Source organism: Anomaloglossus baeobatrachus, chromosome 11 (genome assembly GCF_048569485.1).
Source record: "Anomaloglossus baeobatrachus isolate aAnoBae1 chromosome 11, aAnoBae1.hap1, whole genome shotgun sequence".
NCBI lineage: Eukaryota > Metazoa > Chordata > Amphibia > Anura > Aromobatidae > Anomaloglossus > Anomaloglossus baeobatrachus.
The window spans coordinates 161,284,814-161,311,199 of NC_134363.1; the positions used below are offsets into that span (position 1 = coordinate 161,284,814).

General features: G+C 43.4%; 1 protein-coding gene across 15 annotated transcripts in view; it reads left to right on the forward strand.

The window, feature by feature from the left end:
- Positions 1-26,160, forward strand: part of AGRN (agrin) — a 670,274-nt gene extending 644,114 nt beyond the window's left edge. For 9 of the 15 annotated variants that reach the window (XM_075327095.1, XM_075327098.1, XM_075327099.1 and 6 more), the window contains 6 exons: positions 3,917-4,004; positions 8,026-8,049; positions 13,040-13,072; positions 17,413-17,637; positions 18,730-18,833; positions 23,071-26,160. In XM_075327095.1, coding sequence (XP_075183210.1) covers positions 3,917-4,004; positions 8,026-8,049; positions 13,040-13,072; positions 17,413-17,637; positions 18,730-18,833; positions 23,071-23,228 — 632 coding nt within the window. In that variant the 3' untranslated portion in view covers positions 23,229-26,160. The remainder of the gene's footprint in view (positions 1-3,916; positions 4,005-8,025; positions 8,050-13,039; positions 13,073-17,412; positions 17,638-18,729; positions 18,834-23,070) is intronic. The other 6 variants (XM_075327104.1, XM_075327105.1, XM_075327106.1 and 3 more) reach the window with 2 other exon arrangements.
- The last annotated feature ends 226 nt before the right edge of the window (positions 26,161-26,386 follow it).

Consider the following 26,386-nt stretch of genomic DNA (forward strand, 5'->3'; position numbering starts at 1 on the left):
CATATGGATGGGATCAATTTACCCAATAGTATTAGTGTTGCTTTTATTCTACTGGAATGTTAGATCTAGGGCTTCGTCCATCCAGAACTTTACCAATTTCTTTACATACAAAGTACACTCCCCGCACATAACACATATCGCCACTCAAACATCCTAATTGTACTTGAGTAAATTGCTTCGCCTTTTTTTTAACCAAAGAGAACAACAGGCCGGCGTCGCATTGTCAGATTGCTGTTTCTTTTCATGAAGATGAAATGTGTGCGGCTCTGATATCAAGCGGTGAATGGTTTGTGTGGGTCCGGGCGGCGGCAAGCAATTGACATGATGACGTCTTATTCTTCTATTTGCGGTTCGTGAATAGCGGAGTAGGACGTCTTTTATTACACAGCGCTCCTGTTTGGGTCGTGCTTTTGTGATGCAGAATAGATCAAAGTTAGCATTTAAATTGTGGAATAAACAGATTCACTATTGTCAAATGCTCTATGCATAGGATTGTGCGAAAAGAAAAAGACATATAAATGGGGAATTTGCATAGAAAATAAATTAGTACTTAAATAGTTTCATATTAAGCAGAGTGGGGAAAAATGCAGGTAGACAGGGGCAAAAGTATTGGGACACTACACATTACACCTACTGGAGCTCTTCGGTAGTAATATATGGAGCTGGTCATCAAACCCACCCCCCGTTGCAACTATGCTGGTCATCCCCCCCAGCCCCCGTTGCAACTATAACAATTCTCGCTCTTCTGGGAAGGTTTTTTTAAAAACAAATTTGGAGGTGTATGTGGGAATTTTCATCCCTTCATCCTGAAGAACATTTGTGAGGGCTGAAGTCACAATCTGCACTCTTATTTCATCCCAAAGATGTTGGATGGGGTTGGGGTCCGGGCTTTGTGAGGTTAAATAAGTTCTTCCCCACCAAACACCCCCAAACATGCCTATATTGATCTTGTTTTGTGTACTGGGCACAGTCATGAGGAACAAAATAGAAGCTTCCCCAAACTGTTCCTATTAGGATGGAAGCAACAATGGTCCACAATATCTTCTTCTAAGTATTAAGACTTCCTTCCACTAAAACTTACAACCACTAAAACGCAAGACCATACCATTATCCCTCCTCCACTAAACCTTGTGCTTGGTGATGTACTGGTCGGCATTGTGCTTGGTGATGTATGGCTCAGCATTGTGCTTGGTGATGTGCGGCTCAGCATTGTGCTTCGTAATGTACGGCTCGGCATTATGCTTGGTGATGTACGGCTCAGCATTGTGCTTGGTGATGTACGGCTCGGCATTGTGCTTGGTGATGTACGGCTTGGCATTGTGCTTGGTGATGTACGGCTTGGCATTGTGTTTGGTGATGTATGGCTCAGCATTGTGCTTGGTGATGTATGGCTCGGCATTGTGCTTGGTGATGTACGGCTCGGCATTCTGCTTGGTGATGTACGGCTCAGCATTGTGCTTGGTGATGTATGGCTCGGCATTGTGCTTGGTGATGTACGGCTCGGCATTGTGCTTGGTGATGAACATCTCGGTGGGTGCTGTGTTTGTGCTGATGTTACCAGAGGAGGTCTGGACTCTGCAGTTATAGTCAACAGACCGGTGAGGACTTTTCTGCCCTCTGCTCTTCAGCACTCGGCCCCCCGCTCTGTAATGTTATGGGGTCTCCACTTTGTGGCTGAGTTGCTGCAGTTTCTTCCAGTTCTCTTTTAATATCACACAAAAGTGATGGGGAAGATTTAGGAGGAAGAAATGAATAGACTTGTTCCCCTGGTGGCTCCTATTACAGGATGCACTGCAATCAGTGAGCTCTGCACCACCAGCCACTCTGTCACATTAGTAATGGCAGACAGCATGACAGGGGGGCCAGAAGTTATACACCTGGGGGTTAGGGGCCGGATGTTATACACCTGGGGGTTATGGGTCGGATGTTATACACCGAGGGGCGATGGGAATCAATGTTTTGAACTCCACAGTGAGGGCAGACCATAACATTTCTATCCACTAAGTGTATACAGTCAGGGCCAGAAATATTTGGACAGTGACACAAGTTTTGTTATTTTAGCTGTTTACAAAAACATGTTCAGAAATACAATTATATATATAATACGGGCTGAAAGTGCACACTCCCAGCTGCAATATGAGAGTTTTCACATCCAAATCGGAGAAAGGGTTTAGGAATCATAGCTCTGTAATGCATAGCCTCCTCTTTTTCAAGGGACCAAAAGTAATTGGACAAGGGACTCTAAGGGCTGCAATTAACTCTGAAGGCGTCTCCCTCGTTAACCTGTAATCAATGAAGTAGTTAAAAGGTCTGGGGTTGATTACAGGTGTGTGGTTTTGCATTTGGAAGCTGTTGCTGTGACCAGACAACATGCGGTCTAAGGAACTCTCAATTGAGGTGAAGCAGAACATCCTGAGGCAGAAAAAAAAGAAAAAAATCCATCAGAGAGATAGCAGACATGCTTGGAGTAGCAAAATCAACAGTCGGGTACATTCTGAGAAAAAAGGAATTGACTGGTGAGCTTGGGAACTCAAAAAGGCCTGGGCGTCCACGGATGACAACAGTGGTGGATGATCGCCGCATACTTTCTTTGGTGAAGAAGAACCCGTTCACAACATCAACTGAAGTCCAGAACACTGTCAGTGAAGTAGGTGTATCTGTCTCTAAGTCAACAGTAAAGAGAAGACTCCATGAAAGTAAATACGAAGGGTTCACATCTAGATGCAAACCATTCATCAATTCCAAAAATAGACAGGCCAGAGTTAAATTTGCTGAAAAACCCCTCATGAAGCCAGCTCAGTTCTGGAAAAGTATTCTATGGACAGATGAGACAAAGATCAACCTGTACCAGAATGATGGGAAGAAAAAAGTTTGGAGAAGAAAGGGAACGGCACATGATCCAAGGCACACCACATCCTCTGTAAAACATGGTGGAGGCAACGTGATGCCATGGGCATGCATGGCTTTCAATGGCACTGGGTCACTTGTGTTTATTGATGACATAACAGCAGACAAGAGTAGCCGGATGAATTCTGAAGTGTACCGGGATATACTTTCAGCCCAGATTCAGCCAAATGCCGCAAAGTTGACCGGACGGCGCTTCATAGTACAGATGGACAATGACCCCAAGCATACAGCCAAAGCTACCCCGGAGTTCATGAGTGCAAAAAAGTGGAACATTCTGCAATGTCCAAGTCAATCACCAGATCTTAACCCAATTGAGCATGCATTTCACTTGCTCAAATCCAGACTTAAGACGGAAAAACCCACAAACAAGCAAGACCTGAAGGCTGCGGCTGTAAAGGCCTGGCAAAGCATTAAGAAGGAGGAAACCCAGCGTTTGGTGATGTCCATGGGTTCCAGACTTAAGGCAGTGATTGCCTCCAAAGGATTCGCAACAGAATATTGAAAATAAAAATATTTTGTTTGGGTTTGGTTTATTTGTCCAATTACTTTTGACCTCCTAAAATGTGGAGTGTTTGTAAAGAAATGTGACAATTCCTACAATTTCTATCAGATATTTTTGATCAAACCTTCAAATTAAACGTTACAATCTGCACTTGAATTCTGTTGTAGAGGTTTCATTTCAATTCCAATGTGGTGGCATGCAGAGCCCAACTCGCGAAAATTGTGTCACTGTCCAAATATTTCTGGACCTAACTGTATTTAGTAATATTTCTTGCTTAGACTCAACATGGTCACATGTATGCTACTCTTCATTTTGATGACTTCATTATCAGGTACAGGATCAGCAAACATGGCGCCATGCCTGCGCTCTGTACAAGTGATGGGCAGAGGGGCCTTCAGTCGCCTTCTAACAGTTAAATATTGACAGATTAAGGATGAACAATCAATATTACGGTCCCAGAAAACCTTTTACACATTGTACATTATTGGGTGTCCTTTTTTTCTGCAGTTACCATTGAAAAGGCAGCGGGAGACTCTGAAGCGGTGTCCTTTGATGGAAAGACCTACCTGGAATATCACAATGCAGTGACCAAAAGGTAAATCTCTCCCTGGGCTGGAAAGAACCATTGGAGAACTCTTCTATTGTTCCCTTACCGTACATGTTATGTCACATTATATTGGGGTCTTGATTCCCTCGGTCGCGGCTTTTACTTTAGTGGTTACCAGGCCCCTTAGTCATTGAATCAGCCCACAAAAAAGTACCGTATTTTCCGGATTATAAGACGCACTCCCCCCCCCCAACTGGGGGTAAAATGGGGGTGCGTCTTACAATCCGGATATGGCTTACTGGAGCAGGAGTGAAGGAGCTGGGTCATAGGAGGCAGGGTCGGCGATACTGAGGGCTTGGAAGAGCAGTGGAGCGGCTCAGGAGCGTCACAGGATGAGGTGTCGTGGCGGCGGGTGCATTGATCTGATTGCGGGCACCATTGAATTGCCCGTGGTTGATGCAATGGACTTCAAGAAAATGGCCGCAGAGGTATCGCAGGCGCAGATTGACACAATGGACTTTAAGAAAATGACCACAGAGTCCTATCTGTGCATGCGCGAAATCCGTGGCCATTTTCTTGAACTCCATTTCGTCAACCGCGAGCGATTCAATGAAGGCCACAGTCAGATCAATGGTGCCTGTTGCCGAGACAACCCATCCTGTGACCCTCCTGAGTCGCTCCACTGCAGTGACACCCCCGCAGCCTGCCGGCAGATCAACGGCGCCCGCCACCGAGACACCCCGTCCTGTGACCCTCCTGAGTCGCTCCACTGCAGTGACACCCCCGCAGCCTGCCGGCAGATCAACGGCGCCCGCCACCTAGACACCCCGTCCTGTGTCCTTCCTGAGTCGCTCCACTGCAGTGACACCCCCGCAGCCTGTCGGCAGATCAATGGCACCTGCCGTCGAGATACCCCGTCCTGTGACCCTCTTGAATCGCTCTACTGCAATGACAACCCCGCAGCCTGCCGGCAGATCAATGGCACCCGCTGACGAGACACCCTGTCCTGTGACCCTCCTGAGTTGCTCTACTGCAGTGACACCCCCGCAGCCTGCCGGCAGATCAATGGCACCCGCCGCCGAGATACCCCGTCCTGTGACTTTCCTGAGTGATACCCCCGCAGTCTGTCGGCAGATCAATGGCACCAGCCGCCGAGACACCCCATCCTGTGACCCTCCTGAGTCGCTCCACTGCAGTGACACCCCTGCACCCCGCTGGCAGATCAATGGTGCCTGCCACTGCCGCAACACCCCCAGGCCCGCAGTATCGCCGACCCTCATGAGCTGCAGCAACCCCTCCTCTGAGCCATAGCATCGCTGACCCTGCCTCCTGTGACCTTCCTGAGTCGCTCCACCACCGCCGCTCTCCACCGGTGAGCATTAGGATTAACATACCCTAGGATTATAAAACGGACCCTCATTTTAACTTAAAAATTATTTTTTCCTACTTTCCACCTCTAAATTTGGGGTGGGTCTAATATACGGTAATATCTTTGGGTATCAGTGTTAAAAGATGGTCCGCAGATCTTGCAGACTTGTTTCGTATATCAGATGAGTTACTATGAAGCCAAGCAAGAATAAAGTGATTGAAATAAGATGTTTTAGATTTGACTGATCATAATTTGGATCCCGGCCTCGCGGTATACATCAGATATTACATAGGTGTTATAAAGAGTACAACCCACTCCAAATTAGAAGTTTCACAGATTGATTTCGGCCAATGAGAACAGAAAAAATACAGATGCATATAATTTCCAAAAATCTCCGGGAGCTTGCCGGAGTGTTTGTATATTTTATACCCTTCGCGAATATAGGTGTTCTGTACAAAACTTTAGTCGGGTTCATACATGATGGCAAATGTCAGAATTCATACATAATCAGACTTTAGAGTAATATGCTTTACATGGTAGTAAGGATTAAAGGGAGAATATAGTGCCATGTGGACATCACTGTGGAAATGTTTTTTGTTTGTCGTTTTATTTTTTTTTCATATTTTTTCTTTCTTTTGCTTTTTTTGTTTTTTTTTGTTTTTTTTAACCCTGTACCTGTCTACAACAGAACTGTGATCATGTGCTGTGCACTGCGACATATGCCACACAGTATGTCCTGCCTCCTGGACTGGACCATTAAAGGGAATATATATGTAAATTATTTTTAGTATTTTTTTTAATAAAAAGTTATAATATATAAGTTAGAATAGAATATAATAAAAATAACGTTTAGGCTCCAAAAGTCCAAGTCATGGTGTGAACTAACTCTAAGACAGCCGAGTGAGACTACATTGCTGTTTCTGTATCTCCCATAGAGTTTTATGAAGCATTAAAGTGCATCCTCGGCCATTACAAAAAATGGAGAAAAGGGGGTAATACATATTCTTAGCTGCTTTTGTTCAAGGGAATCTATCAACAGCTTGATATAGGGGCAGGAGCCCAACTCCAACGATGTATCACTTACTGAATTGCTTTTTTGATAGAATCCCTGTTTTATCTGCTATAGATTATTATTATTATTATAGCGTCATTTATTCCATGTGAAAAAGGGGCATGCATAGACAAGTACAATAATCGTGAATAATACAAGGCACAGACTGGTACAGGAGGAGGGAGGACCCTGCCCGCGAGGGCTCACAGTCTAAAGAAATACCAGTTCTTTGAATGTTGAGTTGTGTATAACCCCGCCCACACCACTGATTGGCAGCTTCTTGTGTACATTGTCAGTAAGCTGCCAATCATACGCAGAGTTACACAGATTAGCTGGACTGGCCTGCACACGGCACCTAGTCCTCTAGTGATAATCTCCTGCTGATAAAACACTGATTGTATTGAAACTACAGCACCCAGACTAACCAGTCAGACATCACTGTAATCATGCTAACTGCCACAATATTATGTTAGTCTCAGAGCCCTGCCCACGAAGGCTCACGGTCTACAATCTACCAGTTCTTTGAATGTTGAGCTGTGTATAACCCCGCCCTCACCACTGATTGGCAGCTACTTCTGTACAATCACTGTCAGTGCAATCAGGGGCGGAGTTACACAGATTAGCTGGACTGGCATCCAAACGACATTTAAGGTACCGTCACACTTAGCGACGCTCCAGCGATTCCACCAGCGATCTGACCTGGCAGGGATCGCTGGAGCGTCGCTACATGGTCGCTGGTGAGCTGTCAAACAGGCGGATCTCTACAGCAATCAGAGATCAGCCACCAGCGACCCATGTAACGACGCTGTGCTTGGTAACCATAGTACACATCGGGTTACTAAGCAAAGCGCTTTGCTTATAGTTACCCGATGTGTACCTTGACTACGTGTGCAGGGAGCAGGGAGCTGGCTTCTAGAAGCTGCGGATGCCGGTAACCAAGGTAAATATCGGGTAACCAAGCAAAGCGCTTGCTTGGTTACCCAATGTGTACCTTGGTTACCAGCGTCTGCAGAAGCCGGCTCCCTGCACATTCAGATCGTTGCTCTCTTGCTGTCAAACACAGCGATGTGTGCTTCACAGCAGGAGAGCAACAACCAAAAAATGAACCAGGACATTCAGCAACGACCGGCGACCTCACAGCAGGGGCCAGGTCGTTGCTGGATGTCACACACAGCGACATCGCTGGCAAGATCGCTGTTGCGTCACAAAAAACGTGACTCAGCAGCGATGCCGCTTAGTGAGACGTGGCCTTAAGTCCTCTAGTGATAATCTCCTGCTGATAAAACACTGATTGTACTGAAACTACAGCACAGAGCCTAATAAGTGAGACATCGCTGTAATCAGGCTAACTGCCACAATATTTTCTTTGAAGCTTTTTGCTCTTTAATCTGAGACTGACATATTCTCTTTAAAGGTTTTTTTTTAGTTGTGTGATAAGATGCCCCCCAAAAATGGAAATGACTACAATAGTCACAAAAGAAAGTCATGGAGATATGATAGGACATTCTTCTTTTGTACTGGGTCCTATAGTCAATATGGATAATGTACACAATCTCTAATCGAAGATATTCCCTTTAATGTGCAAGTAGATGTCAGTCTGTGTCACGCGTCTGTCTTATATGTGTCCGTGTTGTTTCCTTGTTTTCAAGCCACCTGACTAATGAGATACCTGAGTAAGTAAAATGTCCGCCCCTGCCCCCTCCATGCCTCATCTCAGGTGTTGTCGACATTTTGCCTGTTCCATCTACATGAGCTTGATTGATCATTGCCTGCACATGTCTGTCCGCAGATGTGAGCCTACACCTGTCATTCATCCTCCCATCCCTGTTATCAGATCCATTGTTGGCCACTATTGTTATCGATGTACATGAAAATGAAGTGCATAACAGGCCGCCCCCGTATCCCCCGAACCTTCGCCATCTCCCTGTTGCATTCAGCGCATCCCCTCGATTCTTCCGCTCTTGTGAATCACTGTCATCATCTTCAGTGTAATGCATCACCTAGTAAACGGGACAATACAACCCGTTATCACGGACAAGCAGTCCGCCGGCGTAATAATGTATATTATCTTGTGTCCTTGTCTTTGTAAACTTTTTGAATGGCTGTAAGAGGGTCTACAATGCTTTAAAGGGAATATGCCTTCTGTTAAGACAGTACGATATGGATTTATCCCCGTCCTTCCATGTGCCGGATGACGGGTGCAGGAAGCAGATTGTTGAGTAGGAGTCACGAATGTCTTGGCAGAAGGTTTATTGTAGGGAGAGGAAAACTAACCACCTACTGTAATACGGCGATTTGTTAGGTTCCTGCACAGGTGGCCATCATTGGGAACATGCAACGAGTGCCCCTTGGCTAGTTTTTGGCAATGTTTTTTCTAAACCTAGTTTACAAGCACAATTTTAAGGGCTCGACCACATGAGCGTATAACACAGACGATGGCTCTCTGATGGTTTATCTGGATAGCACTCGGACCAGTGTTATACTATGGCGCAGAACAGATCTGCCATTTTGTTTTTACATGCTGCAATTGCATTCACAAATTGGATCAGGTGCACCCATACATGTCTATTGGTGCGTGTGAAACATTGGACTGCACTTGGATGTCATTCAGTCCAATATACGCCGAGACAGATAATGGAGAATTTACGTTCTCAATCTTCTCCGCACCTGGGATCTGATTCTCACATGCCGGCAAATTGGAGCACAGTGAAGGACACTCGGATCACGTGCACTCATAGAAGTCTGTGGGTGTGTGTAAAACATCGGACTGCACTCGGATGTCATCCAGTCTGATATACGCCAAGACAAGCAATGGATAGGACAGAGGAATTCTGTTCTCCATCTTCTCCGCACCTGGGATTTGATTCTCACATGCTGGGGAATTGGATCAGTGAATGACGCTCGGATCAGGTGCACCCATAGAAGTCTATGGGTGCGTGTGAAACACCTGACTACACTCGATGTGTGAAACATCTGACTGCACTCGGATGTCATCCAGTCCGATATATGCCAAGAAAAGCAATGGACAAGACGGAGAAATTCCGTTCTCTATCTTTTTTGCACCTGGGATCTGATTCTCACATGCCAGGGAATAGGATTACTGAATGATGCTCGGATCACGCGCATCTAGGGAGGTCTGTGAGTGCGTGTGAAACATCAGATTGCACTTGGATGACATGCAGTTCCATATGGAGAAGATGGAGAAATTCCGCTCTCCATCTTCTCCAAACCTGAGATCCAATTCTCATATGCCGAAGAATCAGAATGACGCTTGGGTCATGTGCACCCATAGAAGTCTGTGGGTGCGTATGCCACATCGGACTGCGTTCGGATGTCATCCAGTCCTATATATGGCAAGATAGGCAATGGGCAATGGAGAAGATGGTGCAATTCCGTTCTCCATCTTCTCCGCACCTGGGATCCGATTCTCACATGCTGGAGAATCGGATCAGTGAATGGCGCTCGGATCACTTGCACCCATAGACGTCTGCGGGTGTGTAAAACATCGAACTGCGCTCGGATGACATCCAGTTCGATATGGAGAAATTATGTTCTCCATCTTCTCCGCACTGGTGCTCAGACTCTCACATGCAGCAGAATTGGATCAGTGAATGACACTCGGATCATACTCGCAGCAGAATTTGAGCCGAGTGTCATTAGAATAATCCCTCACATTCTCTCACATCCAATGCCAGTGTGACCCCGACAATATCCATACTAGAGTATGGTCCACAGCATTCACAAAGAAGACCCCCCCCTGTACAAGTAGCTCTTTTGTTTAGTATTATGGATGGCGGAGCACTATGTGCCCCCTATGGTGTCTCCACGAAGCTCCATATTCTGCTGTGCATGTGGTACCTCTAGGGAAGAACACGCCGCGTGGTGCAGCAGATCCGAATGCAATAGGATAAAGATGGTTGCAGTTGGGTATAACTAGAGGAGCAAATCAGATCTCAATGATTTTTCCGTATGCAAAAAAAAAACAAATAATCCGACTGTTGGAGGTTTCTGAAGCTTCTCCTATCAAACAGTCTGTGAAAATGGACTGAATGCGATTTTTCTTTATGGACCCAATGATTTGCACTAGCGTTTTTGATTCGAAACGCGGATAGAAATCAGACTTGCTTCCGAGATTCTGTGCGGACCACCCAGTCTACAAAAATACATGAGCATGTGAATAGCCCCTTAAACAATAATGGGTACATGATCCCTCCATGAAAACCACTCAGACCACAAAAAAAACCTTGATGTCCGAATGAGCCCTACAGATGAGGATACCTTTGTGCACCTTTGGACAATTTTTTTTTTTTAACTTGCATGTATTTTGTGCCAAAAAAACCCACTTTTTTTCTATTGGTAAATGTTGCCTTTTAGAGCGTTAGTGTTTGCCTACACAGTAGTTGCTGTTGAATGAGTCAAGTGAGAACTAGTCAGTGAGCTCATCCCAATGGGGAGTTTGTAACCTTTTTATTTCTCTTTTTTTCTGACCTTCGTTCACCTCAGCTTTCATCTAACCATAAACTAGTCTGGAAAAGACAGATAAAAAAGCTACAAACGTCACATCAGTGTGAGCTCACTGACTGATTCTAACAAAACTCTTTCTGCAGATGTAAAAAGTGCAGAATGTTGAGTGAGACACAATTGCAAATCATTTTTTTAGCCTAAAATGCATGCATTTAAGAAAAAAAAACGCACAACTGTCCATATTGTATAATATTCCACAAATCAGCCAAAATGTATTCAGATCTGTAAAATTAACCCTCGTCTGGTACCATGGGGTCAATGTGACCCCATGCAGATTGATACTATTATTTTTTTCTCATGGTACCAGACAAGGGTTAATTAGGTCTAAATACCAGATTCCCCAAAAAATTAATCAATCAGACCTCAGAGTAGGCAAGAAAATCCAGATTCGCACCAATACACACAAGGGTTCTGCAACGCGGTGCTTTACAAGGGTTTCTACAATGCAGGGTATGAATGAGGATGTTGATGAGACGTCTATGGACTTTTATCAGGTTCTTTTTTTTTTAATGCCATCACATAATGCAGGAGATGGTAGACTGATGAATCTGGCCATTACCCTCCATCCCCGAGAGTCAAATGTAACAAACAGGATTAGCGAGTCCTCTAGTGCCTCCGGCTCAGAATAAAGGCAAAATCCATTTTTCTGCTCCTCGATGGAGTCATTTTGACACGTATCCCCTATAGTGCTCCTCTTTCTTCCAAGTAATAAAATAATGTTTTTAAAAATGACTGTAATAGTTCTCGATGCAGGATGATGGACAGCGGCTGGGGGAGCACCGGGCTCCGTCATAAATCAAAGCCCGTCTCTACGGAAAACCAAAAAAGTTTCAGAGTTTTCTGGAAATGTCTGGCAAAACTTGATAATGCATGGAAAGCCTATATATTAATGCTATTAGTCAATAGGTGGCCTTCAAAGCGGTCCACAACGAGCACCTTTGACACTGTCGGATTTAAACTGTATGGAGACTATATGGTGATTGGTATTACATTCCTTCTGTCTCCTTATACAGTGCTTATTATTGGCAGCACATGATCCGTTTACATGGACGATGTGCTGCCAAACGATCCAATCAGGCAGTGATCAAAGGCTGGACGGCAGCACGTTTATATGGGTTTGGTGGACGATCATAATGGATTTAAACTGTATGGAGACTATATGGGGATTGTTCTGTCTCCTTAAAAAAATGCTTATTGTTGGCAGCACATGATCCATTTACATGGACGATGTGCTGCCAAACGATCCAATCAGGCAGTGATCAAAGGCTGGACGGCAGGACGTTTATACGGGTTTGGTGGATGATCATAATGGATTTAAACTGTATGGAGACTATATGGGGATTGTTCTGTCTCCTTATACAATGCTTATTGTTGGCAGCACATCCTCCGTTTACATGGACGATGTGCTGCCAAAGGATCCGATCAGCCACTAATCAAAGGCTGGACGGCAGGAGGTTTATATGGGTTTGATAGATGATCATAATGGATTTAAACTGTATGGAGACTATATGGGGATAGTTCTGTTTCCTTATACAATGCTTATTGTTGGAAGCACATCCTCCGTTTACACGGAGGATGTGCTGCCAAACGATTCGATCAGTCAGCGATCAAAGACCGGATGGCAGCAGGTTTATATGGCTTTGGTGGATGAGCATAAGGGATTTAAACTGTATGGAGACTATATGGGGATTGTTATTACATTTGTTCTGTCTCCATACACAATGCATATTGTTGGCAGCACATCCTCCGTTTACATAGACTATGTGCTGCCAATGATTTATATGAACTGAAATGATGAAATCAGCCAGCAATCGAAGGCTTTTCTGGCTCATCAGCTTGACGGTAGCACATTAATATTGGAAAATGAGCGTCATGAATGCCGGTTTGGTGGATTATCCTACTATTAAAGAGGGCCTTTACATTGGTTTGAGCTTTGCTTGCTGGCCTTTCTAATCAGCTGAGGATTAACAGCTCTAAATAATGCATTTTGGAATTTTGTAGCCACATTATGGCTGCTATGGGTGGGCATGACGGGGGTGGGGGGTCTTGCTGTATTGGGTTTGGTGGTATAAATGAATTTTCTGCACTTTTTCTGCTGCTGCTTACTGCATGCCTCCCACTTTCTTTCTGCTTCTTAAGTCTTGGTCCGGTGGACAATCCAGATGACCCCAGGTAAATACCTCCACTGCTCGCTTTGTCTCTTGCTGCTTTTTGTACTTGCTGTCAGATTTATCATGTTTTTTCCCAGTTGTGCACGCTGTACATTGAATAAAAAAATGAGACCAGGACAGATGTCGCACAATTGAGATGTACAATTATCAAGAACAATTGAATGAAAAACCATTTAGAAGTTTCACCAAACTTCGAAAATTATTTATCTGCAGCATAGTTAATAACTTGCCACTAGATGGGGGTACGACCTCTCAGACCCTCACCAATTTTGATACTCTGAGCTGCCCTGTTAGGGTACAGCACTTGGCTATCTCAAGCTGTCCAATAGACAATGAATGGAGTGCATGCGCGGGCACCGATCTATTCTAGAGGGACATTAAGAGCCCCACTTTAAAATTCAGTATATGGATTACTATATATATATATATATATATATATATATACACTGTATATATACAGTATATTAGCTGTATTACCCAGCGTTGCCCAGGATAGTAACTAAGTCACCCTCGCCCCCTTTCTCTGTCTCTCACTACTCTCTCTCACCACCGAAATAATTTTAGCTGACACATAAGGTCTCTTTCTGTGTGTGTCACTTATGTGTGTTTCTTATGTGTATGTCTTTCTGTGTGTCTGTGTCTTTCAGTGTGTGTGCCTCTTTCGCTGTTTCTCTTTCGCTGTGTCTCTTTCTCTGTGTGTCTCTTTCTCTGTGTGTCTCTTTCTCTGTGTGTCTCTTTCTCTGTGTGTCTCTTTCTCTGTGTGTCTCTGTCTCTGTGTGTCTCTTTCGCTGTGTGTCTCTTTCGCTGTGTGTCTCTTTCTCTCTGTGTGTCTTTCTCTCTGTGTGTCTCTTTCTCTCTGTGTGTCTCTTTCTCTCTGTGTGTTTCTGTGTCTCTTTCTCTCTGTGTCTCTTTCTCTCTGTGTCTCTTTCTCTCTGTGTCTCTTTCTCTCTGTGTGTCTCTTTCTCTCGGTGTGTCTCTTTCTCTCTGTGTGTCTTTCTCTCTGTGTGTCTCTTTCGCTGTGTGTATATTTCTCTGTGTCTCTTTCTCTGTGTGTCTCTTTCTCTGTGTGTCTCTTTCTCTGTGTGTCTCTTTCTCTGTGTTTCTCTTTCGCTGTGTGTCTCTTTTGCTGTGTGTCTCTTTTGCTGTGTGTCTCTTTCGCTGTGTGTCTCTGTCGCTGTGTGTCTCTTTCTCTCTGTGTGTCTTTTTTCGCTGTGTGTCTCTTTCTCTGTTCACAATAGGAAGTTATAATAACAGATCCATTCCCAGTTCCATTGACTTTCATGTAAGCAGGTTTTTTTATGAATAACTGTAAAGGGGGGTTAAATTTTCCCCTAAAAATATAATCTATGACCTTTCCCAAGTCAAATGAGGTATCTGTGCAAAATTCCATGATTTTAAATGCGACGGTATATATATATATATATATATATATATATATATATATAAAATCTGTGAAATAATATTCAGAGTGCACAACTGGTATTAAACCATGTTCTGTTGAACTTTTACTATATATCCTCCAGTTCTGCTTTCTTGGCATATTGGCTTTGTTGTGCTAGTGCTATGCATTTCGTGAACCTTACGCCCACATATCAAGACATTAGCAACTCTTAGAAATGAATGGAAATCCCAAGACTTCAGGGAAACACCAATTTGATTAAGTTTTATCATCATGGGAAAGTTTATTTCCATGCCTTCGATGCTTCCCATGGGAAATTCATAAACTTATATTAATGCCCATTCTTTCTGGTTAACTCCAACTCATAAAAACCATTAAGACCCCCAGAGACGTTAGCAAAAAAAAAAAAAGTAATCGTGGGACCGGCTGAACATTATGCTTTATAATAAGAATTCCAGTGCTTAAATGGGATTTCCACTTTCAGCAAAATGGATCTCATACACTTACAGCTGCTCACTGCTCCAAATTTGGCTGCAGTGGTTACATCATGGCTGCAGACAATCATTAAACTCAGTGGCTCTGCTGAGCTCAGTGATTGACAGCATCGTTGATAGACATTACCTCTGCAGCTAAAACCCGGAGAACCTTAAGGCTACGTTCACACAGGGCATTTTTGCTGCATTTCTCGGCATGGATTTTGCCTTGGTTTTATGCAAATCCATGCTAATAAAATGCTGCCTTTGCAGTCCCAGCAAAACCTATGAGATTACATAAATCTCATGCACACACAAAACACCTGGTGTTTTTTCCTGCACTTTTAAGAATGAGCATGTCTATTCTTTCAGTGCTTTTGTGGTGGGTTTTCACCCTAGTGATGGGCGGACTTGCAGATACCCTGGATTGGCGGGTCTATCCGGGTTAATAAATAACCCAGTTCTGGCCCAGAGTTAGTCCACGGCATCTGGCTGAATACCGGTCCCCATATAATATGGAACCAGAATCCGGCACTTAAAAATAGTGGTGGAAAGGACAGGGGGATTAGAGCAGGCACGTTACTTATTGAAAATCCAGTGCGGTTGTTCTCCTGGCATCTTATTCTACTTCCGGGGCCGCTCATTAGCCTCATAAATATTCACTGCTTTCCCCGCCCACCAATGTCTGTGATTGGTTGCAGTTAAACACACCCCCACCCTAAGTGACAGACGTGTCCCCACTATGATTAAGCATGGGATCCAGATCAATCCCGGGTCGGTGGCCGGCACTCTGGTTCTTTTGAACCCCCGCGGGTCTGGACTTGGTCAAACCATTACTACCTGAGAAAGTGCAAAAAAACAGCAGTGAAAAACTGCAGAAACATCATAAAACCATACCAAACGTCTGGCCAAAAACTATACCAAAAAATGCACAAAACCACCAGGAGACTTCCTAATAAAAGATAAGGTTTTGCTGCAAAAAAAAAAAACACAGAAAAAATACCCTGTGTGGACATAGCGTTAAAGAGCCAGCAGGGAAAGACAAGTAGCAACCGGCTTTTTTTATGCCTGCAAACATTTGGGGTCAACTTTGCTGGAAATGGAAAAACTCCTTTAAGCTTGGAAGGTAAACAGCCACCAGGTTGCCGCTTACTCTCCTTTCCTGATCAAAAGTGCACGCATGCTCGACCGAGTGTGCATGTGTATGGCGGATTTAGAAGGATAAGCTGTTGATGGAAAAATCAAAAGTCCTTTAATTATATGGTACATCAGATGTCCGTGTACCAGTAGGAGGGAAGACATGGAGCTCCATGGCTCGACTCAAAGTGTGGGTTACTTCCTGGTGCAGGTTCACGCCACGAGATTTTATTATTTTGTAACCTTGAACCTAATCTTCCTTTCTCACTCTTTGTAAGAGACAACATGAGACTAAAAGAAAAAAAGTAAGTTCTCATAGCAGAAACTGTAATCGTAGATGAACCCAGTGTCCATGTCACCCAACCTGGTTTTCCCCTTGGGGAACTTCCCCGGTCTTCTCAGCTGTTGCTGTGTGGGTGAAAGAATCCAGAAGTTTTGCTAATTCCGTCATAAGAAGTATCCCCTAACGATACATATACCAGGCAGCGCTAAATGTGGAAAGTGGAGGCGGTTTGCGATGTTGTGTCATTGTCTTGTCAATGTGCTCTCAGTGGTTGGTACATGTGATGTGATTCAGTAGTAATATTGTACGTATATTCATTGTTTCACCGGGTGAAAGTTTTCGAAGGTAGGCGTATATGGCTCTATCAAAGCTAAATAGATGGGCACATATAGGAAAGAAAATACACCCCCTGTCCCAAATGCCAGTAAGGGGATTAAAAGACCCCCCTAATATTTGACCTCTAATCTTTTCTTGTAGCAGGACTGTAGGGAATTGTGTAAAGTTATCCCCTCGTAGTGCATTTTACAATATTTTTCTTAACACCCAATCATTCATCAATGGTAAGGAAATGACAAACTGTAACATATGATGAATTAAGCATTTACAAAATCAATTATTCATATGAAATGATAGATCCTTTCCTATCGTCCAAATCGTCCTGGCTCTTAGTCTTTGCTTGGTCAAAGACTTAGGGGTACTTTGCACGCTGCGACATCACTAGCGATCTCGTTAGCGATGTGAAATGCTAGATCGCAAGTGCGATCTTTCGGGATCGCACATGCGTAAAATGACCTATGTGCAATCCCAAAACATCGCACTTGCGATCTAGAATTTCACATCGCTAACGAGATCGCTAGCGATGTCGCAGCGTGCAAAGTACCCCTAAGTCTGTATCACATTGAGAATGCTAGGGGGCGACCTTACAAATGTACGGCATCGGCAACACGAGGCTTCCATGTAGGGATAGGTTTATAGTTTTAGGTCTGAAATTGTCACTTTTCTTCATACGCCTAAGATAAGTGAATTCTTATTGTGGTTTCTTCCGACAGTGAGAAAGCCCTCCTAACCAACCAGTTTGAGTTGAGCATCAAGACCGAAGCCACTCAGGGTCTTATTCTATGGAGTGGAAAAGGAACAGAACGTTCCGACTACATCGCTCTTGCTGTGGTAGGAGGATACGTTCAGATGACTTATGATCTAGGATCTAAGCCGGTTGTCCTCCGCTCTACAGTACCGGTCAACACCAATCAATGGATTCGCATTAAAGCATTAAGGTAAGACCTGGTAAAACAAGTTAATAGAAGGTTCTATGTTAATAAAACATGAATGGAATAGATTTCAAACTGGTCAAGGGAAAAAGGTTAGATGTTTTAACCTCTTCGTACGATCAGATGAGACTTCAGATATTGGTTAGTCGACTTGGAAAAGGGTGCACTGGGTCAAGTAAGCATATGCCTGGGATTATCTCTCAGTCCGCTATGCCCTTCAGTGCCCCCTGGGATAAGAATAGAGTGAGGCATCTGCAGAATGGTGAACGGGTGGAAAAGCTAACATAGGCGTGCAAGGGCTTGCCTGCTCCGGATTCCTGGGCATTTCTCTGGACCGTTCTCTCTCTATTGCTACCAACACAGTGCACCTCATAGTTGAGCTATAGAAGATATGAATGCGTTCCTTTTTGTACAATGGTGGTTCACCCGCTTACCTACAGAGCTATGGGAAATAGTATAGAGTTCAGTGATGGATAATGGGAAAACATAGCCTTCAAAGTCTTAACCGAGGGTGATTTAGTCAAGGATCTCCTTAGTTTATACTGGTCCACAAATTTTAGATGATTACTGTATAACCCGTAAAAACAATCAAAAGCAATTTTTAAAAAAAGCCTGCGGTACTCTTGGCACTTCAGTACATATAAGGGTTTCTCCTATTTGGCATGCAAGGGGTTTGGATATGTGGGATTCGTAGTCGCATTACATTCCATGGACGACAGGACTCTCTATGGGGACTGGTAAGCCATAGTTTTGGATGGCTGCCGCCCATGGGGCGGGGGGGCACTGAGGTCTCTGGATGCTTCACATGCCAAGGCTTGAATATGAGGGACACAATGTACTCGGCCATTGCAGAAATTGTAAAAACATTGGGGTCAGGTGGCGGCTGTGTGAATGCGCCAAGAGATTGGCGGATACAAGAGGAATTTGAGATGCAGCGTTGGGGTGTAAGTTAACCCTGATGTCGTATAAATTTAACAACATCTTTGATATTGTCCTATAATTGTGGCCCCTGCATTCTGGTCATTGCTGCACTTCATAAAATGTCTGTATTACAAGGTTACTTCATGCTTCTTATGTTTTGTATGGCATATGTTGCAGAAATAACAGGGATGGCATCCTACAAGTTGGCAACGAGGCTCCAGTCTTTGGATCATCTCCACTTGGGGCAAAACAACTGGATACAGACGGTGCTCTTTGGTTGGGTATGTATCTGTTTATTACGTGTACAATTGTAAAATGTTACAAAATAAGTAAAGTGGTTGCCGCACAGATATCTAAACACAAGTTACCACAATGCTCAGCTAACCATACGGATCTGGCTTTTGGAACCATTGGAAATGGGGTATATGATAATAGATCCTCTAATCACACCTTCACCTGTGAGCAGTCCAGGAGAAAAGATGCCTCTATGCACTAGTCCTGCTTCAACTGCACATGGCACGCCGCTAAATAATAGTTTATTCTTCAAACATGTAGTACTTAAAATGCAAATAAAACATAGAATAAAGGAATATGTCCCCGATCGCTGCTATAAAGTTAGAGCACAGTCAGGATGTCTTGAAAGGGTTATTCCCATATATTGCTAGGATATGCCAGCACATTGTGATCAATGGCCATCCAAATTAGGTTAGCAAAAAAGAAAATCTTCCAGCTCACCTTGCCCCTTTGAAGATCTATTGATCGGATGCTGCAATGCCAGACAAAAATATATAGAAAAACAGAAAAATATTCAGCAACCGATCTAAAAATTCAGATCCATTGGTAGTACAATAAAGCCAGATAGCCATAATGTTGAAAAACAGACGCGTTTCGGAAAGTTTTTAGTCCGTAATCATTGTTTCAAACTTTGTCTTTATTGTACTACCAATTCCATGATTTTAACAATTTGAAAATAAAGGATCTGAATTTTTAGATCGGTTGCTGGATATTTTTCTATTTATCCAAATTAGGTTACCCAACAATAATTCTGAGAAAGGGGCAGGTTTATTTCTGTATCCATTTTGCTGTTCTTTGCTGCACTGTGGCACCCTAGCCATGGTTCGTGATAACCTTTCCTTGCACTGTGGCACCCTAGCCATGCATCATGATACCCTAGCCATTCATTGTGATACCTTATCCATGCACCATGGCACCCTAGCCATGCACCATGGCGCCCTAGAAATGCATTGTAATACCTTATCTATGCACCGTAGCACCCTAGCCGTGCACCGTGGCACCCTAGCTGTACACAGTGGCACCCTAGGCATGCATCGTGGCACCTAGCCATGCAACGTGATACCTTATCCATGCACCATGGCACCCAAGCCACCCTTTGAAGTGACTAGGGTCAATTAAAGTTCTTTGCAAAGCCAGGAGGCCTGGAGTACCTTGTGAGGGAAAACTAACAGTTACACATCAATATCGGCTAAACCCCCAATATCAGCAAGATCTGCCGACCACATCATGTCACTGGAGGCCTCATGAATCCTATGACAAACTACAATAGGAGGAGAGAAGGATGGGGTAATGTCGCCAAATCCATTTGCTTCCATAAGAGAAGCTTCCGCCAGAGGTGTCTGACAGCAGTCTTCTCCCATCTTCATTGAAAACATCTGATCTCTTGGCTCGGGGAAGTCGAGACCTAGTGTTTTTTGAATGTCCGTTCAGCCAACCGCTATATAGGCGCATCTTTAGAAGAGAGGATTGCTGAATCAGCGCTGCAGCCCTTTCGTTTTCAGGATTACTGGCGTCCCACAGTTAGTACTCGTCTGACCATTATCTATTGTCCTATCCTAGCGATAAGGCATTATTTTACAAGATGTGAAGACCCCTTTAAGAAATTGGTCCCGAATTTTGGAGCTTCTAATACATTGAGTAGAAGGCAGAGATTGACTTTCAGAAAATCTCCTTTTGACTGTTTTTTTGCATTCATCTGCAGTGGTCCGGTAATTTTCTCCTATAATCACGACGCCTCTCCTAATCATACAGTACATGCACAGGAGACGCATATTATGTTTGCAGTGAAAAGCTGACAGATCGGCACCAGAATAAAAGGAAAATGAGGCCGAGCATCGTAGAGGCTGCCGCTTAGCAACAGCTGGACAGCCGAGGATTACGCCGTTCTCGTATGTCCTGAAAAATAAAAAGCAAACCACAGATGCTTCCGCACAAAAATGTGAAAATGCGGAAATATGCCAGGGACAGTTCTTGTGTGCAGTGCGCTTCATATGGAAGAAAGCAGAGTAGATAATTGATGTTGTGCTAAAAGCTTTTGTATCTCTATATTTAATGCCTACGCGGCTTGATAGACAGCGATGAGTCGAGTGCCAAACGGTAATTGAGATGAGATGATAGCTAATCCTGTCCAGTGTTCTTCTACTCATGTTCCATCAAGTCAGGGCAAGTCTGAGGGATCCATGCCGTGTCATGATCTTTGCTAAAAAGAAGAGGGGCTTTCCACCCTGATCTGCTACAGACATCGAGATAATTGAGACAACGCAAACTAGTTAACGTACAGGCGTCATGTAGTCCAACATATTTTCATTTTATTCCGGCACAATTTACCCCAAAAGGATCTGACACTTTGAACATGGTGGCCTCTGGACACATTCGGCACGCACAGAATGTAATGGCCAATTGGACAACTACGGGCTAGGACACACAGCGAGTAAAACGGACCGAGTGGGAGGCAAAGAAAAAAAAAAATTGCATTCCACTCGAACCCAAGATACTCTATGGGGCCGTTCCCATCTGCAATTATTTTCTCAGGCCTAATCAGGCCGAGAAAATAGTTGCAGCATGCTGCGGGTGGAATCCGATCCATATTCATTCGCATTCATACAAGTCTATGGGTGCAAGTGACACATCGCACTGCACTCGGATGACAACAGAGTGCAGTGCGATAATCGCATCAGCTAGCAATGGAAAAGATAGGGAGATTAATCCCTCCCTCTTCTCCACTGTGCCCGCCCTCTCCTCCGCAGCTGTGATCCGATTGTAGGATCGGATCACAGTGGCATGACACTCGCAGCACAGCGGGAGACAAGGGTCATTAGCATATCGCATTCGATGCACTCAAACTTGTGTGGCCCCAGCCTACAAGTCACAGAAGCAAACCAGTACCAGAATTTTACAGCAGTTCACTTGGGTCACTTTTCTTGATGTTGTTCTACCCAAGAGCTACCATTCTTTAGGCTGTATTCGGTGTATGGTTGTTGTTTTTTTGAAGAGTTGATCCATCCAAAATCGATCCATTTTGCTGTTCATATGAGGAGTTTTTTGAGCATTTAAAAAAAATTAAAAAAAAGTTCAGGTCACTTCTTGATGCTCCAATCTCGGCACTGCCAAATAAAAAGGCTGGAGAAAAAAAAACATTCAAGAAAAGAAAAACTTGTCCAAAAACTCCCAAAAAGGAATGTTTCCTGAAGTAGACTCATTTTGAAAAACTTGTATTTGAACAACTCAAAAAACTTTGAGCATTTTTATACAACAAATTTAGTGCATAAAATAGGCAACATTTTACATACTAAATGAGATTTCTGAAATATCATGCATATAATTGTTTTTTCTGCACAATTTTTGAGCTTTGCTGCTTTTTTTTTAACAAGACTCAGCATTAGAGATGAGCGAACCCGAACTGTAAAGTTGGAGGTTCAGACCAAAAACAGACTTTTAACTAAAATATTAATTGTTCCAGTTTAGAGTTCTGGTGCTGTACGTATGCAAACCACTCGAGCGAGCGTTGCTGTGCTAGGAACGCTCTGTGTGAGCCTCTTGCAGTCACTGAATGGCTCTCACTGGGGGTAACAACAATGTTTTTGGGTGTAGTGTGTCCAAAAAACAAAAAAAAAACCTTTGCCCGCCCTTACCCATTAATGCTTTGTATGTGAGCCAAAGAGCCGAACTGCCCGAATAGTGACTTCCATTGGATTTCAAGTCAAGTCCAGGTCCCAAACCGAACTTTATCTAAAGTCCAGCAGAACCCACCGAACCGAACTTCCACAGGTCCATTTTTGCATCACTTTTAACCATTCAAATGAATGAGTGAAAATGCATGTAAAAACAGTGCAAAAAATGCACCAAAAATGCTGCAAAAACACGTGTGCACATACATTTAGGCTAGTTAGACATTTGTGCCGACAAAACCCTTTTTGTTCAAACCTTTTTTTTATGGCTGCTCCCTATTTCGATGTGGTGGTGCTTAGAATTTATGGTGGTTTTTCTAGGATGGAAGATCTATCATGGGTTGTCCCATCTTGGCAAGATATCATATACATCAGCTCCATCCGCTGTCTACGAGACTGATGGAGATCATTGTACTTGGCGGTCTCCGGCGGTCCCATAAAAATGGATGGAGCAGTGATGCACACACAGTCCCGCCATTCCATTCCAGGAGGACATTTCAGACAACCCTTTTTAATATTAGTTTAACTTTGTTGTATTTTTTTCCTCTGTCTGCAGGTGGAATAGAAAAACTGAGCGTTTCATACAAACTTCCCAAGGCGTACAACACTGGCTTCATTGGATGCATGAAGGACGTTCTTATTGACCAGCAAGAGCTTCACCTGGTAGAAGATGCACTGAATAATCCCCCGATATTATACTGCTCAGCCAAATAATCCAAGACCAACTTATCTTCCTTCTTTCTGGCCAGCCCCCTTTCCCTCCTCTCCCCGCCATCCACTGCTGTAATTATTTTCTATTTTTGTAAACTTATTGCTTTTTATATTTTGTCTGTGGGGGGAGGAAGGAGAAGGCAATGTCTGTATATGTGTGGACGTGTGTGACTTCCGATGATGCAACCAAACCAAAATCCCCGTGGTTGGGCACAATTTTATGTAACAGAGAGTTTGTTATTTGCAGGTAATACGTGAGGACCGTGCACCTCATAAGGGCCTTATACAAGTCAAATCAGGGATTACTGGGGGGAGATGAAGCAGAATTTTGTATTGAAGTGCTGACTCGCATTCATAAGGGGGTTGGTTGCATTTGTCTTTCCACTGATCCATCCTGACGGTTGCAGTGTTGTTGCCTTGGTGTGTACGAGTGCATGTGTCTTGACCCCTTCTTGTCATGTGTGGTGCTTGGGCCGTACACTCTCCTTAAGTTTTCGATGGATGTCCCTCCTGCTGACTGCCTTGCATGCCTGAGACATGATCTTAAGGAAAGAAGAGAGGAGGTTTGGGGTCTCTGGTGTAAAAATGTGGCCTTCTACATTGTTTTGTTTTGCAAGGTCTGAATGATTCCTTAACCCCCCTACACGTCAACTCCACATCTCTCATCAATATTATTCTCTATTCTGAAACCTTTCGGTCCTACATTCCTTGTTTGTTTTTTTCTTTATGGTTCCGACCGTGGGTTGTCCATGTCCTTTCCTTTTTTTTTTTTGCCTCAGCAGTCGTAGAGGGGAGAAAGTTGGAGGAGAGCATTTCATGTCCTCCAATTCATTTTCGACATTCAACCTGGAAGGTGGTTGTTGGTTTTTTTGGTCCAGTCATTGGTAATTTCCTTGGCTTCTCCATTATTATAATGCTAAGGAAAGACAAAATCCCTTCTAGGACAGGGTGTTTATAAAAAAAATGCTGGAGGAAAATTTTTTTTTATTTTCTTTTATACATTTACAGTTACCACTTGTTTTTTTACCTTAATCTTAACCAACTTCCATCCAGCATCCTCTAGAAATGTTCGGAAGAGTTGTACGTGGGTCTTATTTAGGGCAATAAAATAACAACCAAACGTTCTGACATCCCATTTTAAATCCAGGATATAATTTGTCTTTCATGAGCTGGGACTTCTGACCTGATCACAGATTTTTGGTCATTCGACTGGAGACTCCTCAGATATGTATTCAATATAAATTGCACATTTCACATCACTCAAGATGAACCTAAATCATATCTAGATAGTTTCCTTATCATATATACATTCAAAATGGACATTTTTTCAAGAACCGGTGATTTATACAGGCAAATCCACAGTTGACCAGTAGAGTTTCTTGGTCATCCATTTCACTACGCAGATAACTCCTTGTCTACCACGTAACACATTTTCTTACTGCTGCTCTCCCTAATGATGGGAATGCCTTTGTTTCCTTCTTGAATGATAGCAATAATGACCTATGAATTACCGATTCTTTGAGACCCTGGTGACGATGGCTCCTAAGCCCATCGGTGACACCATAAATGTGATGTAGAAGAATGTTTTCCAAAATAATGGAAGTGACCATTAGGTTTTATATTACTTTAACACTAGACATCAACTAAATTATCTAAAACAGAAGGTTTAAACAAATGTAAAATTAATTTTAGCTTACAGGAGCATCATTGGTGTGGCGTTCTCCTACATAGAATATCAAGTCTGGACAGTTATCTTCGTATACCATTGTATGAAGCCTATAGTTGGTGACACAGGTTCTTCCCTCTCGATGTAGACGTGTCCAATCTCCTTAAGTCTAGACTGTCATATAGTACTTGAAATGGGAAGATGACATTGTATCCAGTAACACGATTTACTTCTTTTGTACATGCAACATTTTTTTTTAACTCCGTTTTCGATGAGGGTTAGGTTGATAAGATCTCAATCTTGTGCGTGTCTGTTCTGTGTGCCTGATCTTTCTCCCTGGCTTGTCTGCAATTCTACCCTGTATTCTAGTCTGAAATGTATACCTATGAATATGCAGTAAATTCCTCTTGTATGCACAAACACTTAAAGTTTTTTTTGGAGAACAGAAGTGGTGTGCCTCTTTCTTGGCATCTGTTCTTCGGATACAATTTTTACGACTGTGAAACAATACTTGTAGAATAATGGAAAAGTTGCGATGGTCTACCACAGTCCGGCCTTTCAGAAGAGAAAGATGTTAAAAATATACCACAAATCCAGATTTTCTTCTAGGCTGCTGCAGGTGGCCATGTCCACCAGACATGGTAGTAGAGAGACACTGAGTCTGGCCTCTCAGAAGAGAGATTTTTAAAATAGACCACAAATCCAGATTTTTTTTCTAGGTTGCTGCATGTGACCATGTTAACCAGACATGGTAGTAGAGAGACACTGAGTCTTGCCTCTCAGAAGAGAAAGATGTAAAAAATACACCACAAATCCAGATTTTCATCTAGGATGCTGCAGGTGGCCATGTCCACCAGACATGGTAGTAGAGAGACACTTAGAAAATGGCCTCTTAGAAGAGAAAGATGTTAAAAATAGACCATAAATCCAGATTTTATTCTAGGATGCTACAGGTCGCCATGTCCACCAGACAAGGTAGCAGAGAGACACTTCAAGCCTGGCCTCACGAATCCAGATTTTCTTCTAGGTTGCTGTAGGTGGCCATGTCCACCAGACATGGTAGTAGAGAGACACTTGAGAATGCCTCCTCAGAAGAGAAAGATGTTAAAAATAGACCACAAATCCAGATTTTCTTCTAGGATGCTGCAGGTGGCCATGTCCACCAGACATGGTAGTAGAGAGACACTTTGAAATATATTGCATAGAAACAAACTATGCAGAAACTTTTTCTTTTTCATTGGTGCTATTCAAAATGAGACCAAAAGTATTCACCTATCTTTTATTTTTTTTTTGTGTTTCTTCCACTGGAGTTATAAAGGGCATTATAGTAAGGACCACAAGCCAACCTTTGCTGACTGCCAACGTGCATACAAGTGGAATTGACCGTGTATGGGACTTGTTTCTTGTGTCCAGATAAGGACAGTTCACTTTTCCTTAGGAAGAAAGGGTTGGGGTAAGCTATGTATTACCAAGGGCTTGTTGTACTCTATCCAAC